This window comes from Mustela putorius, unplaced genomic scaffold (genome assembly GCF_011764305.1).
Source record: "Mustela putorius furo isolate JIRA1106 unplaced genomic scaffold, ASM1176430v1.1 tig00000145_pilon_pilon_pilon, whole genome shotgun sequence".
In the NCBI taxonomy this organism is placed as follows: Eukaryota; Metazoa; Chordata; class Mammalia; order Carnivora; family Mustelidae; genus Mustela; species Mustela putorius.
The window spans coordinates 39,667,951-39,682,467 of NW_025421294.1; the positions used below are offsets into that span (position 1 = coordinate 39,667,951).

The following is a 14,517-nucleotide window of genomic DNA, read 5'->3' on the forward strand; positions in this document are numbered from 1 at the left end:
AGCCTGAAGAGGTCCACCATTTGTGACTTCAGACAGAACAAAGAAACTGAGAGCCTCCTGGGCGACTGCAGTCTGATTCATTCTTTCACTGTGAATCAAATGGCCACTGCAAGCCCGTCACGGGAAACGCTGGCCTTGCTGAGGCGAAGCAGAGGCCCCGCTATGCCAATGCTCATGGTTCACATGGAGAGACATTTAACAACCATGTGACAAGGGCTAGCAAAGAAAAATAATTAGAGTACAAGAGAACACGGAAAAGAGGAGACCAACTTGATCCAATAGCTTTCTGACGCCAAAGTTGGGCAGGTCATTTTGAAAAGAGTGGGTTCAGGGAGACACACTGAGGAAAATGGGAATATAGGTGACCAGGCAAGAACCACTGAGATTTGGGCAGCTGTGTCAGAAAAGGAAGTTATGTGAACATCTTGTGTTTGGGTTCAGAGCACGGGGTGAGTAAAGACTGCTACTAATTACAAGGCAGAGATAGTCGAAGGTGCGTTCAAGCATCACTGTTCACTAAATTAATTCCAAACTCCTCTTCCAATGTACGATATTCCCTTCTGCTTCATGTGACAATCTGGTAATATGGATATTTGTGATTAATGCCACTTTTGTCCCAGGCACCCTCCCAAGACAGTGTCTTTCAGGCATTAAGTTGTCTCTTATAGCCTCACGTTCACTTGCAAGCTCTGTCGCTCCTCACTGCTGAGTGGAATGACACAGCTTGGCAGGCTGGGCACTGTGAGCAAGAAGACCATCTGACAATCCCATCGTGGCTGATTCTGGGTCAGTGAAGGGGATCAGGAGGTCAGGGTACTTGTCACCATTTCCACTGCCTGATATACAACTGGGCATATACTAGGGTATTGCTTCAAATTAGGATGGTGTCTCAGAACCCCTAGATTCATGTTGGCTATTATTAATTATTATTAATTATTATTATTATTACTATTATTACCTTGACTGTTTCCATCCACCGTGGCTGTTTGACTTGATAGTACACAACGGACCGATATTCATTCATGGGCTTATCCCCAGCTCCCACGCAAATTGCATTCTGACCCAAGGGAAAAAAAAGAGAGAGAAAGAAAAAACACTACAGAATTGCCATTTTTGGTGCTTGGGCACTATTGGTCCTGAGGCCAACACTGGCCTCAAGGGCCGGAAATCCCTCCCTTCACCAACCTTCAGCCAGGTACCCTTCTACATTACCGATTTATACATGAACATCCCCGGCCCCGGGAGTGACAGCTGTTTAACTACAGAAATTCTATTACTTGCATTCCGGAAACCACTGGAGCGCACCAGGCACTGACGTGATTGCCTTATTGTAAATGGTAACCAGCCTTAGAGTTACTGCATGCTGCCACTCTTATTAATACTATTTGTTTCTTAAATCTGAATGTGCACAAAGTTTACAAACAGGCTCAGCGCAGTCAAGCAGCAGCTCACTTTGATGGATTCTGATGCTAACAGGGAAACTGGGTGAGAGGAGGGAGCCCAGGCTGCTGACAGATACAGGGACAGAGGGGCCTGGGGGAGCCCTACTGTTACCAAGCATCTTCTGGTATCAGGCCCATGCCAAGCACTGGGATATGGACATGAGTCAGATATTAAACTTGACATGAGAGTTCACAGTTTGGGGGAGGGATCATTAGATAAGCAGACAAATCACTGAACAACACAATGTGACAGCAGCGGACATATGTCTTTTTACTACAGTGGGACACAGAGAAGGGATCCTTAAGTGCAGCCTGAGGATTCAGGGAAGATTTCTTGGAGGTGAGGACAGTTAAGGATCTTGAAGGAAGATTCCAAGTTGGCTTTCAGCAAAAAATGTGGGCAAGATGTTCCAAGCAGGGAATGAGCACAGAGCAAGCATACCTGAGTATTCCAAGTATAGGGCATTTGCTGTTTGCCATAAACACCCTCAGAGTAATAAGGAAAAGTATCTTTTAATAGGGCCTGTCGGCCCCTGATTCTATCTCTTTCTGTTAATTCTTGTGGTTTGGCCCCCAAACAGGATCTAAATAGGGTCTCCCAGGAAAGGCCTAAAAATTTTACCTCCAGTCTCTAAATAGGGACATAGGGATTGGTTTTGGAGCCCCTGGCCCCCATATTGCAAAACTATGTGCCTCTGGGCATTTTTAGGATGACAGACTCCTTGCCTTTTACCAGATTCCAGCAGATTCACCAATGGATCCTTGATACCACCAACCCCACGCCCACCACCATGAGATTAAATGACCAAAGCCAGCCACATACAAGCACTCTAGGACCCCCCGTAAGAGAAGCTAACTTGTGGGAAAGAGAATTCTTCCCCTCACACTGGAATACTCCTTTCCTTCCAAGCTGTAGGGCAAGAATGACTGATGGTACTCGCAGTCAAATTGAGTCCATTTCAAAATAAGGATATAGCATCCTTTCAGAATTAACCTCAAAAAACAACAAATCAAAAAAAAAAAAAAACAACTAGAATTGCAGTGTCTGGGTGGTTCAGTTGGTTAAGCATCTGTCTTTGGCTCATATCATGATCCCAGGGTTCTGGGATTGAACCCCAAGTTGGGCTCCTCCTTCTCCTTCTGCCTGATGCTCGCTCTGCTTATGTGCTCGCTCGCTCTCTCTCTGTCAAATAAATAAAATCTTTACTTACAAAGTAAATTAATTAAATTAAATTTTTTAAAAAACCAGAATAACCAATGAACTAAAAATGGAGAAAAGCAATCTCTTGGTTTTCAAAGAGATGAAGTCTTTTAGAAATTTTTGAGGCCTGAACAGTAAACATGCTTTCAAACTTGGTTTAACTACTTAGAGACTGCTTTTTGTTGAGCAATATGCTGAGCCCTTTACATGTACTATCTCACTTAATCCAATCCTCACAAACACCACCAATGATCACCACTACTATCCCCATTTCAAAACTGAGTAAACTGCAGCACTGAGAGGTTAAGTACTTGCCCAGAAAGATAGCAGAGCTGGCATATGTCTAAGACCCGCTATCTCTCTGTCCAATGTTCCTTTCACAACAACCTAGATGCTCTCCAGCCTCCTAAGATTTATATCAAGTGACATTTATGGGCTTAGAGTTTCTGTAACTCCAGTGAATCCCATGTATCTTATAAAATTTGAGAATACACATATATCTCTGGTAAAAGTAAAATTACTATATGCCAGGCAACTGAATCCCACAGAACTATCTTGGTGATGAAAATTTTTGATTGCCTGAGGCTTTAGGAAAAAGATCCAGTATTACTCTGAGGAAGACCTAAGACCCTCCCTTCAACATGCCAGAGTTAAAATTGAATGTTTTCACGTGTGTTGAGAATCATGACCAGGGACTGAGCCCAGTTTTAGAGAAAATATGAATTTATATATGTCTCAAGTAAACCTGTTTAATAATTTTCCCCATTGCCCACCCCCAAGACCCCCAATTAACAGTGAGAATTCCTAGTTGGTTTCAGATTGTCTTCAATGTGAGCAGGAATCAGGAAAGCCTAGAGGCTTTAATGCTGACTTAGTGGACACACTTTAGCAGCAGGGAAAATCAGCCTCCTCACACAGGCCCTGTGTACCTGGTGGTAATCACCAGAGGAACAAATGACCCCATGGATGTGAATGCACTTTAAGAGACTGAGGGTCCTACACCTATAAGGCCACATCCCAGGAAGATGCCATCTATAAGGCAAGAATAAAAGCAGAATACTACCATTCCTTTCTAGTAATAATGGTCAATTTTAATGAACACCTATTGTGTAGATCATCTCATCTGAAGTTCACAAAAGCAAGGTGCAACTGCCAGTCTCCTACTATTCAGACTGAAAACTGTAGGCATAGAGACATTACATAACTTATTCAAGGTCCTTCTGCTAACCAGGCTGCATTAGGGATTGAACTAGGCTGCCTGGCCCCAGAGTCCATGGTCTTAAGCACTCTAATGTCCTGTCCTCCGTGCCCTGCCTCTACCCACGTAAGCTAGCTGGTCTCAGAAGAGCAGAGGTTTCTAGGCCTGGCATCAGAGCCTTCTCACTTCTCCTTAAACTTGTTTCAGGCATCCGTCCACATCAGATTGCTTATTGGACTGCCTGGGTTCCTGCCCAGTTGCTCTATCTTCTCTAAATATTACCCCCCCTTCCTGTTTCTGAGTATTTACTGCAAACCAGGTGCTTTACTGGTACCATTTTGTTTAACTTGCAACCCCAAGATGATTCCTCTTTTACAGACAAATAAAACTTGCCGAAGATTACACAGGTACTAGGAAGGGAGGTTGGGACTTAAATCTGATCTATTTGATCCCAGAGCCCACACCATTAGCTTCTCTGCTGTGTCCCCTCCTGAACAAGTTCACTGAGACCCCAAAGTGAGCCAAGGGCAAGTGTAACACACTCTGTCCTCTGGCCCTGCTCCTCTAAAAGCAGTGTGCGCCTGTAACAAGAAAAGAACTAGATATTCCTGAAGGGGACTATTCCCATAGGAACCCACCAGTATCAAGTGTTTGAGTGTGCTGCCTGACACTTAATTAGGCAGTAATATTTATTTCTGCAAATAAAGAAAGAACAGCCTCCCACAAGCTTCCTTAGCAATTTTCAATAGTCAGTCAACTGAACTCCCCCATAACTTGCCTAATAGAGGAAACTGCAAATTACCACCGTGCCCCATAGTTACCTCTTCATTTCAGCCCCCAGAATACCTGCTTATATATTCATCTTTGAAGAGTGTGTCTGCTTAGCCTTAGGGTGTGACTGGAAAGGGTGACAGAGGGGTGGAAGAAGAATGGTTCAGAAGCAAGATAAGACGCTTGCCTTCCTGTTAACTGTTCCCTCCAATTTGTCCTTCAGCAATACCGAAGGCAAGCGTATCAGTGTTTTCAAAAATGAAGCTGAGGTTTAAAAGTCCTCCAACAGGTAGTTGGATAAAAATAACTTCAAAGCAATGGTCTATACCTTCGTGAAATGCAATTTCCCTTTCAGATAAAAACCTCTGCTCTTCTTTTGTGTTCTTTTGAGCAAAGTGTCTCTCACTTACTTTACTTTTCAGAATCCAACAAAGAGAGGATGAGTTAAACCCTTGGATTTTTGCTCAACCAGATAGTAATTAAGGGGGCCAGTCTTTACCAACAAAAAGACAACAGGATTTTTTTAAATTCAAAAAATAATTACGAATCTTCCCAGGATTTGATAGAAGTTGTTATTAGCTTCATTTTTGAAATGAGAAACAAGTTGGGGGACTTTTTTAAATGGATAGGCATCCCCATGAACTATTTAAGAGGGCCTGAAACCTGGACTCAAACTCCATTTCTGCCACATACTAACTTCATGACCTTGGAAAAGTGGTTTCACTTGAACGTTTAGTTTCACCCTCTGTAAAAATGGGAATAATAATGGTAACACATCGTACTTATCCCAGTGCCTGGCACATAGCATTTCCTCTGTGAATGCTAGTTATGTTCTTAGGTAGAGGGTAGCAAAACCTGCCTGAGCCCTGCCCCAAGGCTAGAGCAGATGATTTATCAATACTCACCACCCCCCACCCCACTGTTCTATCTAATCACCTGCTGTGGCCTAAGCGGAATCTTTGCCCACGCTGAAACTGCTGCGGAGAGCTGATTTTATTTTCAGCTCAGTACTCCAAAAGGAGAAATTGAGAAGCAGAACCCTCCCACACACTGGACACAATTGCTGACAACCTTAAAGGAAATATAAGTAAATAAATGTAAACACACATGAGAAATATTGTATAGGACATATGCTGTATAAATATTTATAGCAATGTGATTTGCATTCTTGACTATACGGTGTTGGCCCTCTGGAGATCAATTTACGAATAAGGCTTTCCACCAGAATTTCTAGCTGGGCACTAGGGAGTTGGATTGAGTGTTCGGAATGTCTGTTTTGAGGCCATCCTGAGTCTCCACACCAGCCCCAGGCTTTGTATTGATCCTTTTTCTTGCCAGGGATTTTGTCTGAATAAACCAGCTCAGATTTCAATGAGAACATTTTAACAACAAGAAGCTGACCTGTGAGCTGAAGCCAAGCAGAAAGAAAAGAAAAGAAAGAAAGAGGAAAAAGAAAAAGAAGGGATCATGAAAGGGGAGAAGCAGACATTGAAACACTGCTTTGATGTAAAGAGAAAACGGCACAAGGTCTTACTATGGGCCAGTGTACAAACCGAGCTCTAAAGGTGTAGATCACATTACTCAAGGCCATCCCGAAGGCACCTGACATTTAGGGAGCATACCAGGATGGGAAAAGCAAATCTGGGTGAGCAGAAGCCCTCAAGGCAGCCGGGGCACCCAGAGAAGCAACAGGGCCCCTTACAGGCAGCGTTTTGCCATCCTCCGCGCACACACACATGATCACTTCCACATTCCTCTGCGTGGTCTTGTTGTACTTGTCAAAGTCGCCTTGTGAGAGAGTGATGTAGATGTCGTTCCTGACATCCCCTGCAGGCAGAGGAGAGAGAGAGACAAGAGTTGGCATGTCTCTACACCCAGGAGAGACACTGACTAGAAGGCACGGGGGCGGGGGTGGGAAGGCAAGTGCCCGGCCTTGACGTCTGCTAATGAAACTAACATCAGACATGTTTCCAAAAAGTGTTGTTTCCTCATCAGGGAGGTTGGAGAAGGAGGTAACAAGGGGAAGGAGGAACGTTAGGACATCAATTGCAAAAAGGTAGGTTGGATGGTCAAAATCGGCTCTCTTCGTCTCTCGTCATTAAAATTACTGAATTTCCATCCTCTAGTGACACCTTCTGGGAAGGCAAAGGAGAGCTCCTGGGCCCATGATGAATAACAACCACAGTCCACAGTTGCAGCCCCAGATCCTTCACTGTGCTGATGCAGGTAGGGTGACTTTTCACGAGTCCAAGGACAGGGGGTCAGGAAGAGGTCCAGAGGGTCTTCAGGAATGGGGGCGGTAAGAATAGAAAACCCCGCAGCGGAATGCACGGGGAATTGCCGTGTCAGGTAAAGCACAGGCCCCCAGTGGACCACCGTACATTGTGGAAAGGGGTGAGTCAGCGAGAGCAGTGGTGGACGCAAGCCTAAGACGGGTTTAAGATAAAAAGGGAAGTTTCAAGATAGTGTTATTACATAATATCATTTGTTTTTCTTTTACTATGATCATGTTTGGACTATTTTATTTTATTTATTTATTTATTTATTTATTTATTTATTTGACAGAGAGAGATCACAAGTAGACAGAGAGGCAGGCAGAGAGAGAGAGGGAAGCAGGCTCCCTGCTGAGCAGAGAGCCCGACGTGGGCCTCGATCCCAGGACCCCGAGATCATGACCTGAGTCGAAGGCAGCGGCTTAACCCACTGAGCCACCCAGGCGCCCTGGACTATTTTAATAGAGGTTACTTCTGGAGACAAAAATTTGAGGGAGCTTTTAATGTTTCACTTTTTACCTTTTCGTGCAATTTGAACATTTTACAGCGGGCATAGTGTCCTCTGGTAATAAAAAAAATATATGTAGTTTAAAATTTAAGAGAATGACAATTTTCTCCCCAATAGAATAGAATTATTCTATGTGTAGTGAAGTAGGAAGGATGTCTATGATAAATTAAGTGATAAACCAAGTGGCAGAACCCTATATAAAGCATATAAAGTAATGTTATATAAGGCATATGAAGTGTGATCCCATCTGTGAGGCAAAAAAAGTGCATGTGTATATATTTATGTGCCTGCGTTTATTATGTGACTATAGGGAAGATTTTTGGATATACAAAAATCATTTTCAGTGGTTACCTTCAGGGAGAGAAATAGAAAAAAAGCAGTTGAAAAGGAAGGAGTTGACTTTTTGAGAAGAAAATAGTTGTGACAAGCCAGACCCACTCCTGCCCCATAGGAAGGCCAGACCTGGCATGATGATCTCTGGGAAGCCCAGCTTCCTGGCCACCACAGTGGTCCTGTCCACCAGGTGTGGGTAGTCCTTGCGGATTTGAATGATGTCACCCACAAGCATCTTCATGGTCACCCAGAGGCCTGGAAGGGAATGACTATCATGAAAAGCCAACTTCAAGGTATGCTCATGCTCACCCTCCCACCATCTCTCCCTTTGGGCTCTTTCTGGAGGAGACTGCTGGAAGCAGCAACAATCACAGATGTAGTGACCCAACACAGGAGGAGGCAGAAGGTAGAAAGCAGAGGGGCTCTGGGGCCAGGTATCTGTGGGTTTGAATGCCACTCGTTACTTCCAACAGCGTCCGCTTCTGTCAAATTCCCCCACGCAGGCTTTGTGCAGTGAGGTGGGTACCACCTATCTCACAAGACCGTGGGAAGAATTCAGTCAAATAAGGAGCTCTATAAAGGTGCCTGACACATAGGAGCTGTGCTTTGGGCACGAGGACATTCAGATTCAGGAGATGTGGCTTCCATTTCCATAGATCACACGCTCCCATTTTTCACAGTGGTCTGTCTGGAAGGAAGACTATGTTTCCCAGGGTTTACGATTTTGATCTGTTTTCCAAAGAATCAAGAGCTCCCAAGCCAGAACCCAACCCACTCGGCGCATTGTGGCACTGTACCTTGCCCTCCACTGTCTCCTTTGGAGGCTGTGACTTTGCTCAGCAGGCTGTGAAGGAAGTCATTCTCAGCTGTCACTCTGGGAAGGAAAAGAAAGCACAAAATTCTTGCATGGTACTCTTATGGGGTCCCTATCTTGAGGTCCACGTGCTCCACAAAGTTACCAGTGTCCCCATATACCTTAGGTGAAAAGTGAGCCTGCCCAAGCCAGCTCAGTCAACATATGTGCCATCAAGAAACAGATTTCTCGGGGTTATGGACATTGGGGAGGGTATGTGCTATGGTGAGTGCTGTGAAGTGTGTAAACCTGATGATTCACAGACCTGTACCCCAGGGGATTAAAATATATTATATGTTTATAAAAAATTAAAAATTAAAAAAAAAAGAAACAGATTTCTCTTTTTCACAAACCAACATGGCTCTGAGATCTGGGAATGTTATTGCTACAAGTAGAGAAGATATATATATATCTTATATATATATATTCTTAGAAAAGGATTCCTAAGCCCTCAAAAGCAACATCCATTCAGCAAGATGGCAAAGACTAGCTGCTCCTGCTCAGTCCTAATCACATACCTTAACAAGAGTCACAGACTTCATTACCAGTGGCAAAATTCCATTCTCCTTGGACATCCTTGGTGTAACAAAGTGAGGACAACATTCTCAAACATGGGGTCCTACTTCCTTACAGACTCCTTTTTAGAGCAGGAAAAGAACATTTACCCTCCTCACTACCCTCCCTCTGAAATCATGAATATTTCTATCAGTGAGAACCAGATAACAATTCCCTGATAAGCTGTTCCTTCACAGAGTTGTGGTTCCTTATTACTTGTAGTTAATGCATTAATCTTTTGTTATCTACTTAGTTCCCCATCTAAACATAAGCTCCACAAAGACAGGGCCATGTCTATCTTGTTGACCATTTCATGCCTGGTGCCTAGCACCGTGCCCAGCCCTCTGCCAGCTTTCAATCAAACTCTGTTGAATAAATAACATCTGATGAATGAATGGTGAGAGTCTGGCTGGTTTCAAGTGCCTTAGCACTGAGATCATCATTCTTTTCCTGTTCTCCTCTTGGGAGGCCCCATAGGGCGATCACCAACTCAGGGAATCAGTGCACCTTGCTTTTGAGCAGCCCTCAATGAGAAAGGGTGTGGTTTAAGAGAAGAGGAAGGAATGGAGAAATCTCTCACGGGTGAAAAGGAATGAAGTGCTGCTTTTCTTCATCACTCTCTGCTTTCCCCTTGATGATGTCTGTTATGTCCATAACTAAACACAAACAAACAAACAAAAAAGAGAAAAATCTATTAATGACTTATATCCTCCTGCTTCCAGGAAACCATGTCAATGGGATGAGATGTAGTACTAGAGGCTGGGTCAGGAAGTCTAAAAAGACAAGCTAGACGGCAGCAGGCAATACACAGACAGCAAGGGTTCATAACATGCAACAAGTAAGTAATAAACAACTAAGTTTGGATTTGACATATATGTACTGGATGTCTACTGTGCCTACAAAATCCAAGCACAGTGACTCCCTATAGGACCTGAGAATCTAATGAAATCTCCTTACCCCCTTTTCATAAACATGTTCATATGCACAGACACATGCCTATAGGAAGCTTGAACCCTGCAATTCCAGAGGGATCCTGAATCCTCTGAAACTTCTCCTTAAATTAGCCACCAAATGTCCATAAAACAAAGGTGAAGAACTGCATAAGAGAGGGGATTATAGAAACTGTTGTGAGGCCAGGAGAGAACCATGGAGAAAAGCTGATCGGATATAGCCCAAATCCCAGTAGTATGAAATATCTCAAACTCTACAGGCCCTGGTCAGGGAGCCATTAAAACCATGGGGATAATAATTTTTTTGGCAGGGGGCAGCAAAGCAAGGTTTATTGAGCAATAGCAAAGTGATAGTACAAAGCTCCTGAGGAGGGAGGGGACCCAAGAACGTTGCCCCATTGGGGTAATAATCTACCAGTGACCACATCTAGTTATGTGAATTTAACCAGTATCCCTTCTCTATGATAAACAGACACCCCTCACCCATCTCAGTGAGCATGGTTTGGGAGGAACAATCTCCCTCCGGCTCCAGAGTTGTTCACAGGACTTGGCCAATCAGAGGACCACATACCCCTGCCCAAAATAACTGTTTAGGGGATGAACACGTGGCCTATGTTCATGTTCCTGGGGCTTGTACTAAAACTCATGGGAAGGGGTGCTTTCTTTCCCCTGGATTACTCAACTGGTAGACTCAAGCTTGAACTAGCTGGCCCATGTTTTGCCAGCTAATTGGACAGTCATCTTCAGAATAAGCCAGCAAGAGGACAGAGTGAGATATAAATTTGAGTTCTTGGATCCAGCTATGCCTGAAGCAATCTATGCCTGAACTTTTCAGTTACATCAGGATTGTTGTCCCCTGAAACCAAAGGAGAGCAGACTAGAGCTGGGGACAAAGGCACACTCTGAGCTAAGACTGAAGGACGCTTCCTATCTTAACAGGGACACTGTGATGCCAGGAGTATTCCTTATATAGAATCAGCATTTCAGAGCAGGGCACAGACCAATCAAGTCAAAGTCTCTCATTTTGTAGATAATGAAACTAAGACCCTGGGGAAAATGCGTGCCCAAGGTCACCTAGTTAGCTAACTAGCAACAATGCCTGATTAAAAAACCATTTGGCTCCTTATAAGCTAACTTGTCCACCCAGCCAATTTGTAAGCAGTGCTAGGGGACTAGTTGGAAAGCCAGGTGGTTTGTGAATACAGACAGATCAGTATCTTTAAAGGAAAAACATGAAACAGTGAGTTTATATATGATATAGAGGAATTATAAATGGTATACGACTAAAATACATATTTAATAAAAAGAAATAAAACTGGCATATCAAACTGCTGTTTCCACAGGTCTTCAAATGCTCTTTTAAGAAAAAAAGGTCTTTTAATTTTAAGTGGGCTAATTAAAAGAAAATATATTAGGTAAATAACAATGCGAGTTCTAGTTAAATAACAAAACCCATAAAAGTGGGACAAGAATGATAAAGTCTTAGAAACCCCAAGAGAGAGAACTAAGGCTTGGAGAAAAATGCGGAGGTGAGGCTGCTCAGAAGCAACCTCATTTGGTCACACGGACTCTCCAAACGTCCACTTCCATCTGGAATTTAGATATGTGGCCATGACTCATTCTGTGTAACTGCATTTCCTGTCCTGGATATTTTTTTAAAAAATGATTTGTTCCTCATAATTAGATCCCACTAGTACTGTTCTTCCTTCCTCACCACACTGGGGAGCAAGGGCGCCAACTGCTCAGACGGCACTATGCTCCCAGCACTCTGCTGCAGACCCAAGGAATCCATTATTCACCACCTTCATCATAAATCTGGACTTAGTCACCAATTATTTTGATTTAGTCACCAGAAATGTAGGTATTAGGAGCTGTCTGGTATATATTGGGGGAGGGGGTGGGTAAGAGGAGAGAGAAAGAAATAATCTTAAAAATTCAGCCAAATAAAATATGCACTTTGATAAAAGTTAATAGTGTGTAGTATGTCCTTACCTGCCACCCCAAAGGGTCGCCTTAGTCCCTGCGTGCACTTTTTCGTATTCGTATCCTTGAGATCCATCTTCCCAACTCGGACTATTTGACAAATCAAGTAAATTTTATCCCTGTTGAGGTCTTTGTTTCCGAGATCCTACAGAGCAGGAAATGAATAGTTACACATGATGGATGTGTCTAGAGAATTAGAAAAGGAAGCCCACTAATAGTAAATTGTGGGGGGATGTACTTAGCACCTAATATACACGGACCACTCATACAATTTGTCCTGGGAAAGGTAGAAAACAAGACGATCATACCCATTTCATAGATAAGAAAGGTGAGTTTTAGAAAGGAAACGGACTGACAGGTCCCTGGTGTTCAACCCCAATTCTTCAATTTCAAACCAACAGGGAGAGAAGGATAGAAGTACAATATCAGTTATGCAGGTGGCATCTCCTATATGTCAGCTGATGGATCCAAAATAGCAGTTGCCACAGATGACTTCATCCGTCTGATCACTGCTCATCACCACTGAGGGAGAAAGCAAAAGGAAGAGGGTACAGTCCCAACGGTTATCATTTCCTGAGCACCTGGGGTCTGGATATCACTCAGGAGTGGGTTGGTGTGACACCAAACAATCCCAGCATCTCAGAGCTTAGAGACAACAGAAGTTTACTTCTAGCTCAGGCTACCTGCCCAATGAAGATGGCTGGGGACTCCGCTTATCTACCTACGCAGGGTTCCTAGCTGACAGATGATCCATCTCATCACAACACATGCTTCCACTGTCCGCACAGCAGGAGAAGGAAAGGTGACAAATCACTTACAGGCCCTTAAATCTTCCACACATCACTTGGGCTTGCATTTCAATGACCAAAGCAAGGCAGGTGGTTGCAGCTAACCTCAAGGGGGACAGCAGAGTGCACTCCAGTATGTGCCCTGAAGAAGAACACCGACATGGTGAACTACACTAACGTGTTATGCACTGTGCCAAGTTTCTCATAAGCCACTGTCTTATTTGATCCTCAACAACTCTCTGAAGTAGATAGTACTACTGCACCCCTATTTTACAGATGGGAACACTGAGACACAAAGAAGACAAGGGGTTTCCCTGCAGTCATGATCTTAGTCCTTGGAGACACTATACAGTCATTCTAAGACCAAAGTCTATAAACCAAATCACCACAACATATCTCTCTCACCATCAGAAAGATACAGTGGAGGGAAAGCCAACCAGACCACCTCAACATCTGACTGTCCTGCTCAAATCTAAAAGTTTCGGTGTTCTTGGGAATGTCTTCCAGCTGGGTTAAGAAAAAAAGAACATCAAGGCATGTTGTTGGCATCAGAGTAGGAAATCCTGGACCTGCCCTCACTCGGGAAAAGTTACTTTTCCTCCAAATTAATCCTCATATGCACTGGGAATAGCCTGTCAGCTCACATAAGAGTCAGGGCCCAGGCAAAGCAGCCACTCCCACCCTCTCATTGTGGCTGGTGTGGAAAGAAGAGCATGGGGGTGTGATCTGGAAACAAATCATGGCCTAGTGTTGTCCACATCTTTCTGCTTGGGGTGTCCAATGGTTACATTTTATGCATCAACTTGGCTAGGTTATAGTGCTTAGTTGTTTGGCCAAACACTAGTCCAGATGTTGCTATGAAAGTATTTTGTAAGTCAGATTAACATCTATAATCAATTGACTTAAGTCAAGGAGATATGCTTCCATAATGTAGATATGCCTCATCCAATCAGCTGAAGGCCTTGAGACCTCATTCACTGTTGTACTTCCAGCACCCAAACCTGAGGCTTCCCAATGAAGCAGGAATTCTGCCTCAGGTAGCAGTATAGAAAACCTGCCTGAGTTTCAGGCTCCTGGCCAGCCATACAGGTTTCAAGTTTGCCAGTCCCCACAATCATGGAAGCCAAATCTTTAGAATAAGTCTATCTATATAACCTGTTGGTTCAGGTTCTCTGGAGAACTACTGGCTGATACAAGGGTTGTCCCTTCACTGGCTGAGGAAATGGACATCTGCTTCTCTACTCTCCAAAGTCTCCCTATGGAACAGGGGAAAAGGAAAAGCAGAGGAAAAGGGGGCTTCCTGACGAAGGAAGCTTAGCCACTCATTTGTATTCCCTGCCCTGCTTTGTAGGCACCTGAATTTGAAATCCCAATTACCTCGCATACAGATGATTGAACAGCCTTTTCTCTGGCCTGCCTGACTCCTTCCTCTCACCTACCCTGAAATCCTCTACAAACATATCTTTAGAAGTCATATTCATTATTTCACTTCTCTCCCCACAACGATGTTACTAGCTCCTGATTTTCTACCCTATTAGTGCTAATCTTCCACAGATGACGTGAAAGGTCCCAGACATAATATATTTCCGGCTGTCCTAGCCTGATTCCCTACTATTCTCTGCATGTAAGTACTCTATTTTTGTCACAAAGATTCCTTTATTG

General features: G+C 43.7%; 1 protein-coding gene across 7 annotated transcripts in view; it reads right to left on the bottom strand.

Moving 5' to 3' along the window:
- The window catches only part of DOCK2 (dedicator of cytokinesis 2), a 412,101-nt gene that overhangs the window by 344,014 nt on the left and 53,570 nt on the right, over positions 1-14,517 (bottom strand). For all 7 annotated transcript variants that reach the window (XR_006605414.1, XM_004737633.3, XM_004737634.3 and 4 more), the window contains exons 10-15: positions 12,077-12,212; positions 9,715-9,790; positions 8,524-8,600; positions 7,856-7,981; positions 6,315-6,439; positions 959-1,057 (exon numbers count right to left, since the gene is read on the bottom strand). Coding sequence is in view for 6 of the 7 variants with exons in the window: in XM_004737633.3 (XP_004737690.1) it covers positions 959-1,057; positions 6,315-6,439; positions 7,856-7,981; positions 8,524-8,600; positions 9,715-9,790; positions 12,077-12,212 (639 nt within the window). In the remaining variant the exon portion in view is untranslated. The remainder of the gene's footprint in view (positions 1-958; positions 1,058-6,314; positions 6,440-7,855; positions 7,982-8,523; positions 8,601-9,714; positions 9,791-12,076; positions 12,213-14,517) is intronic.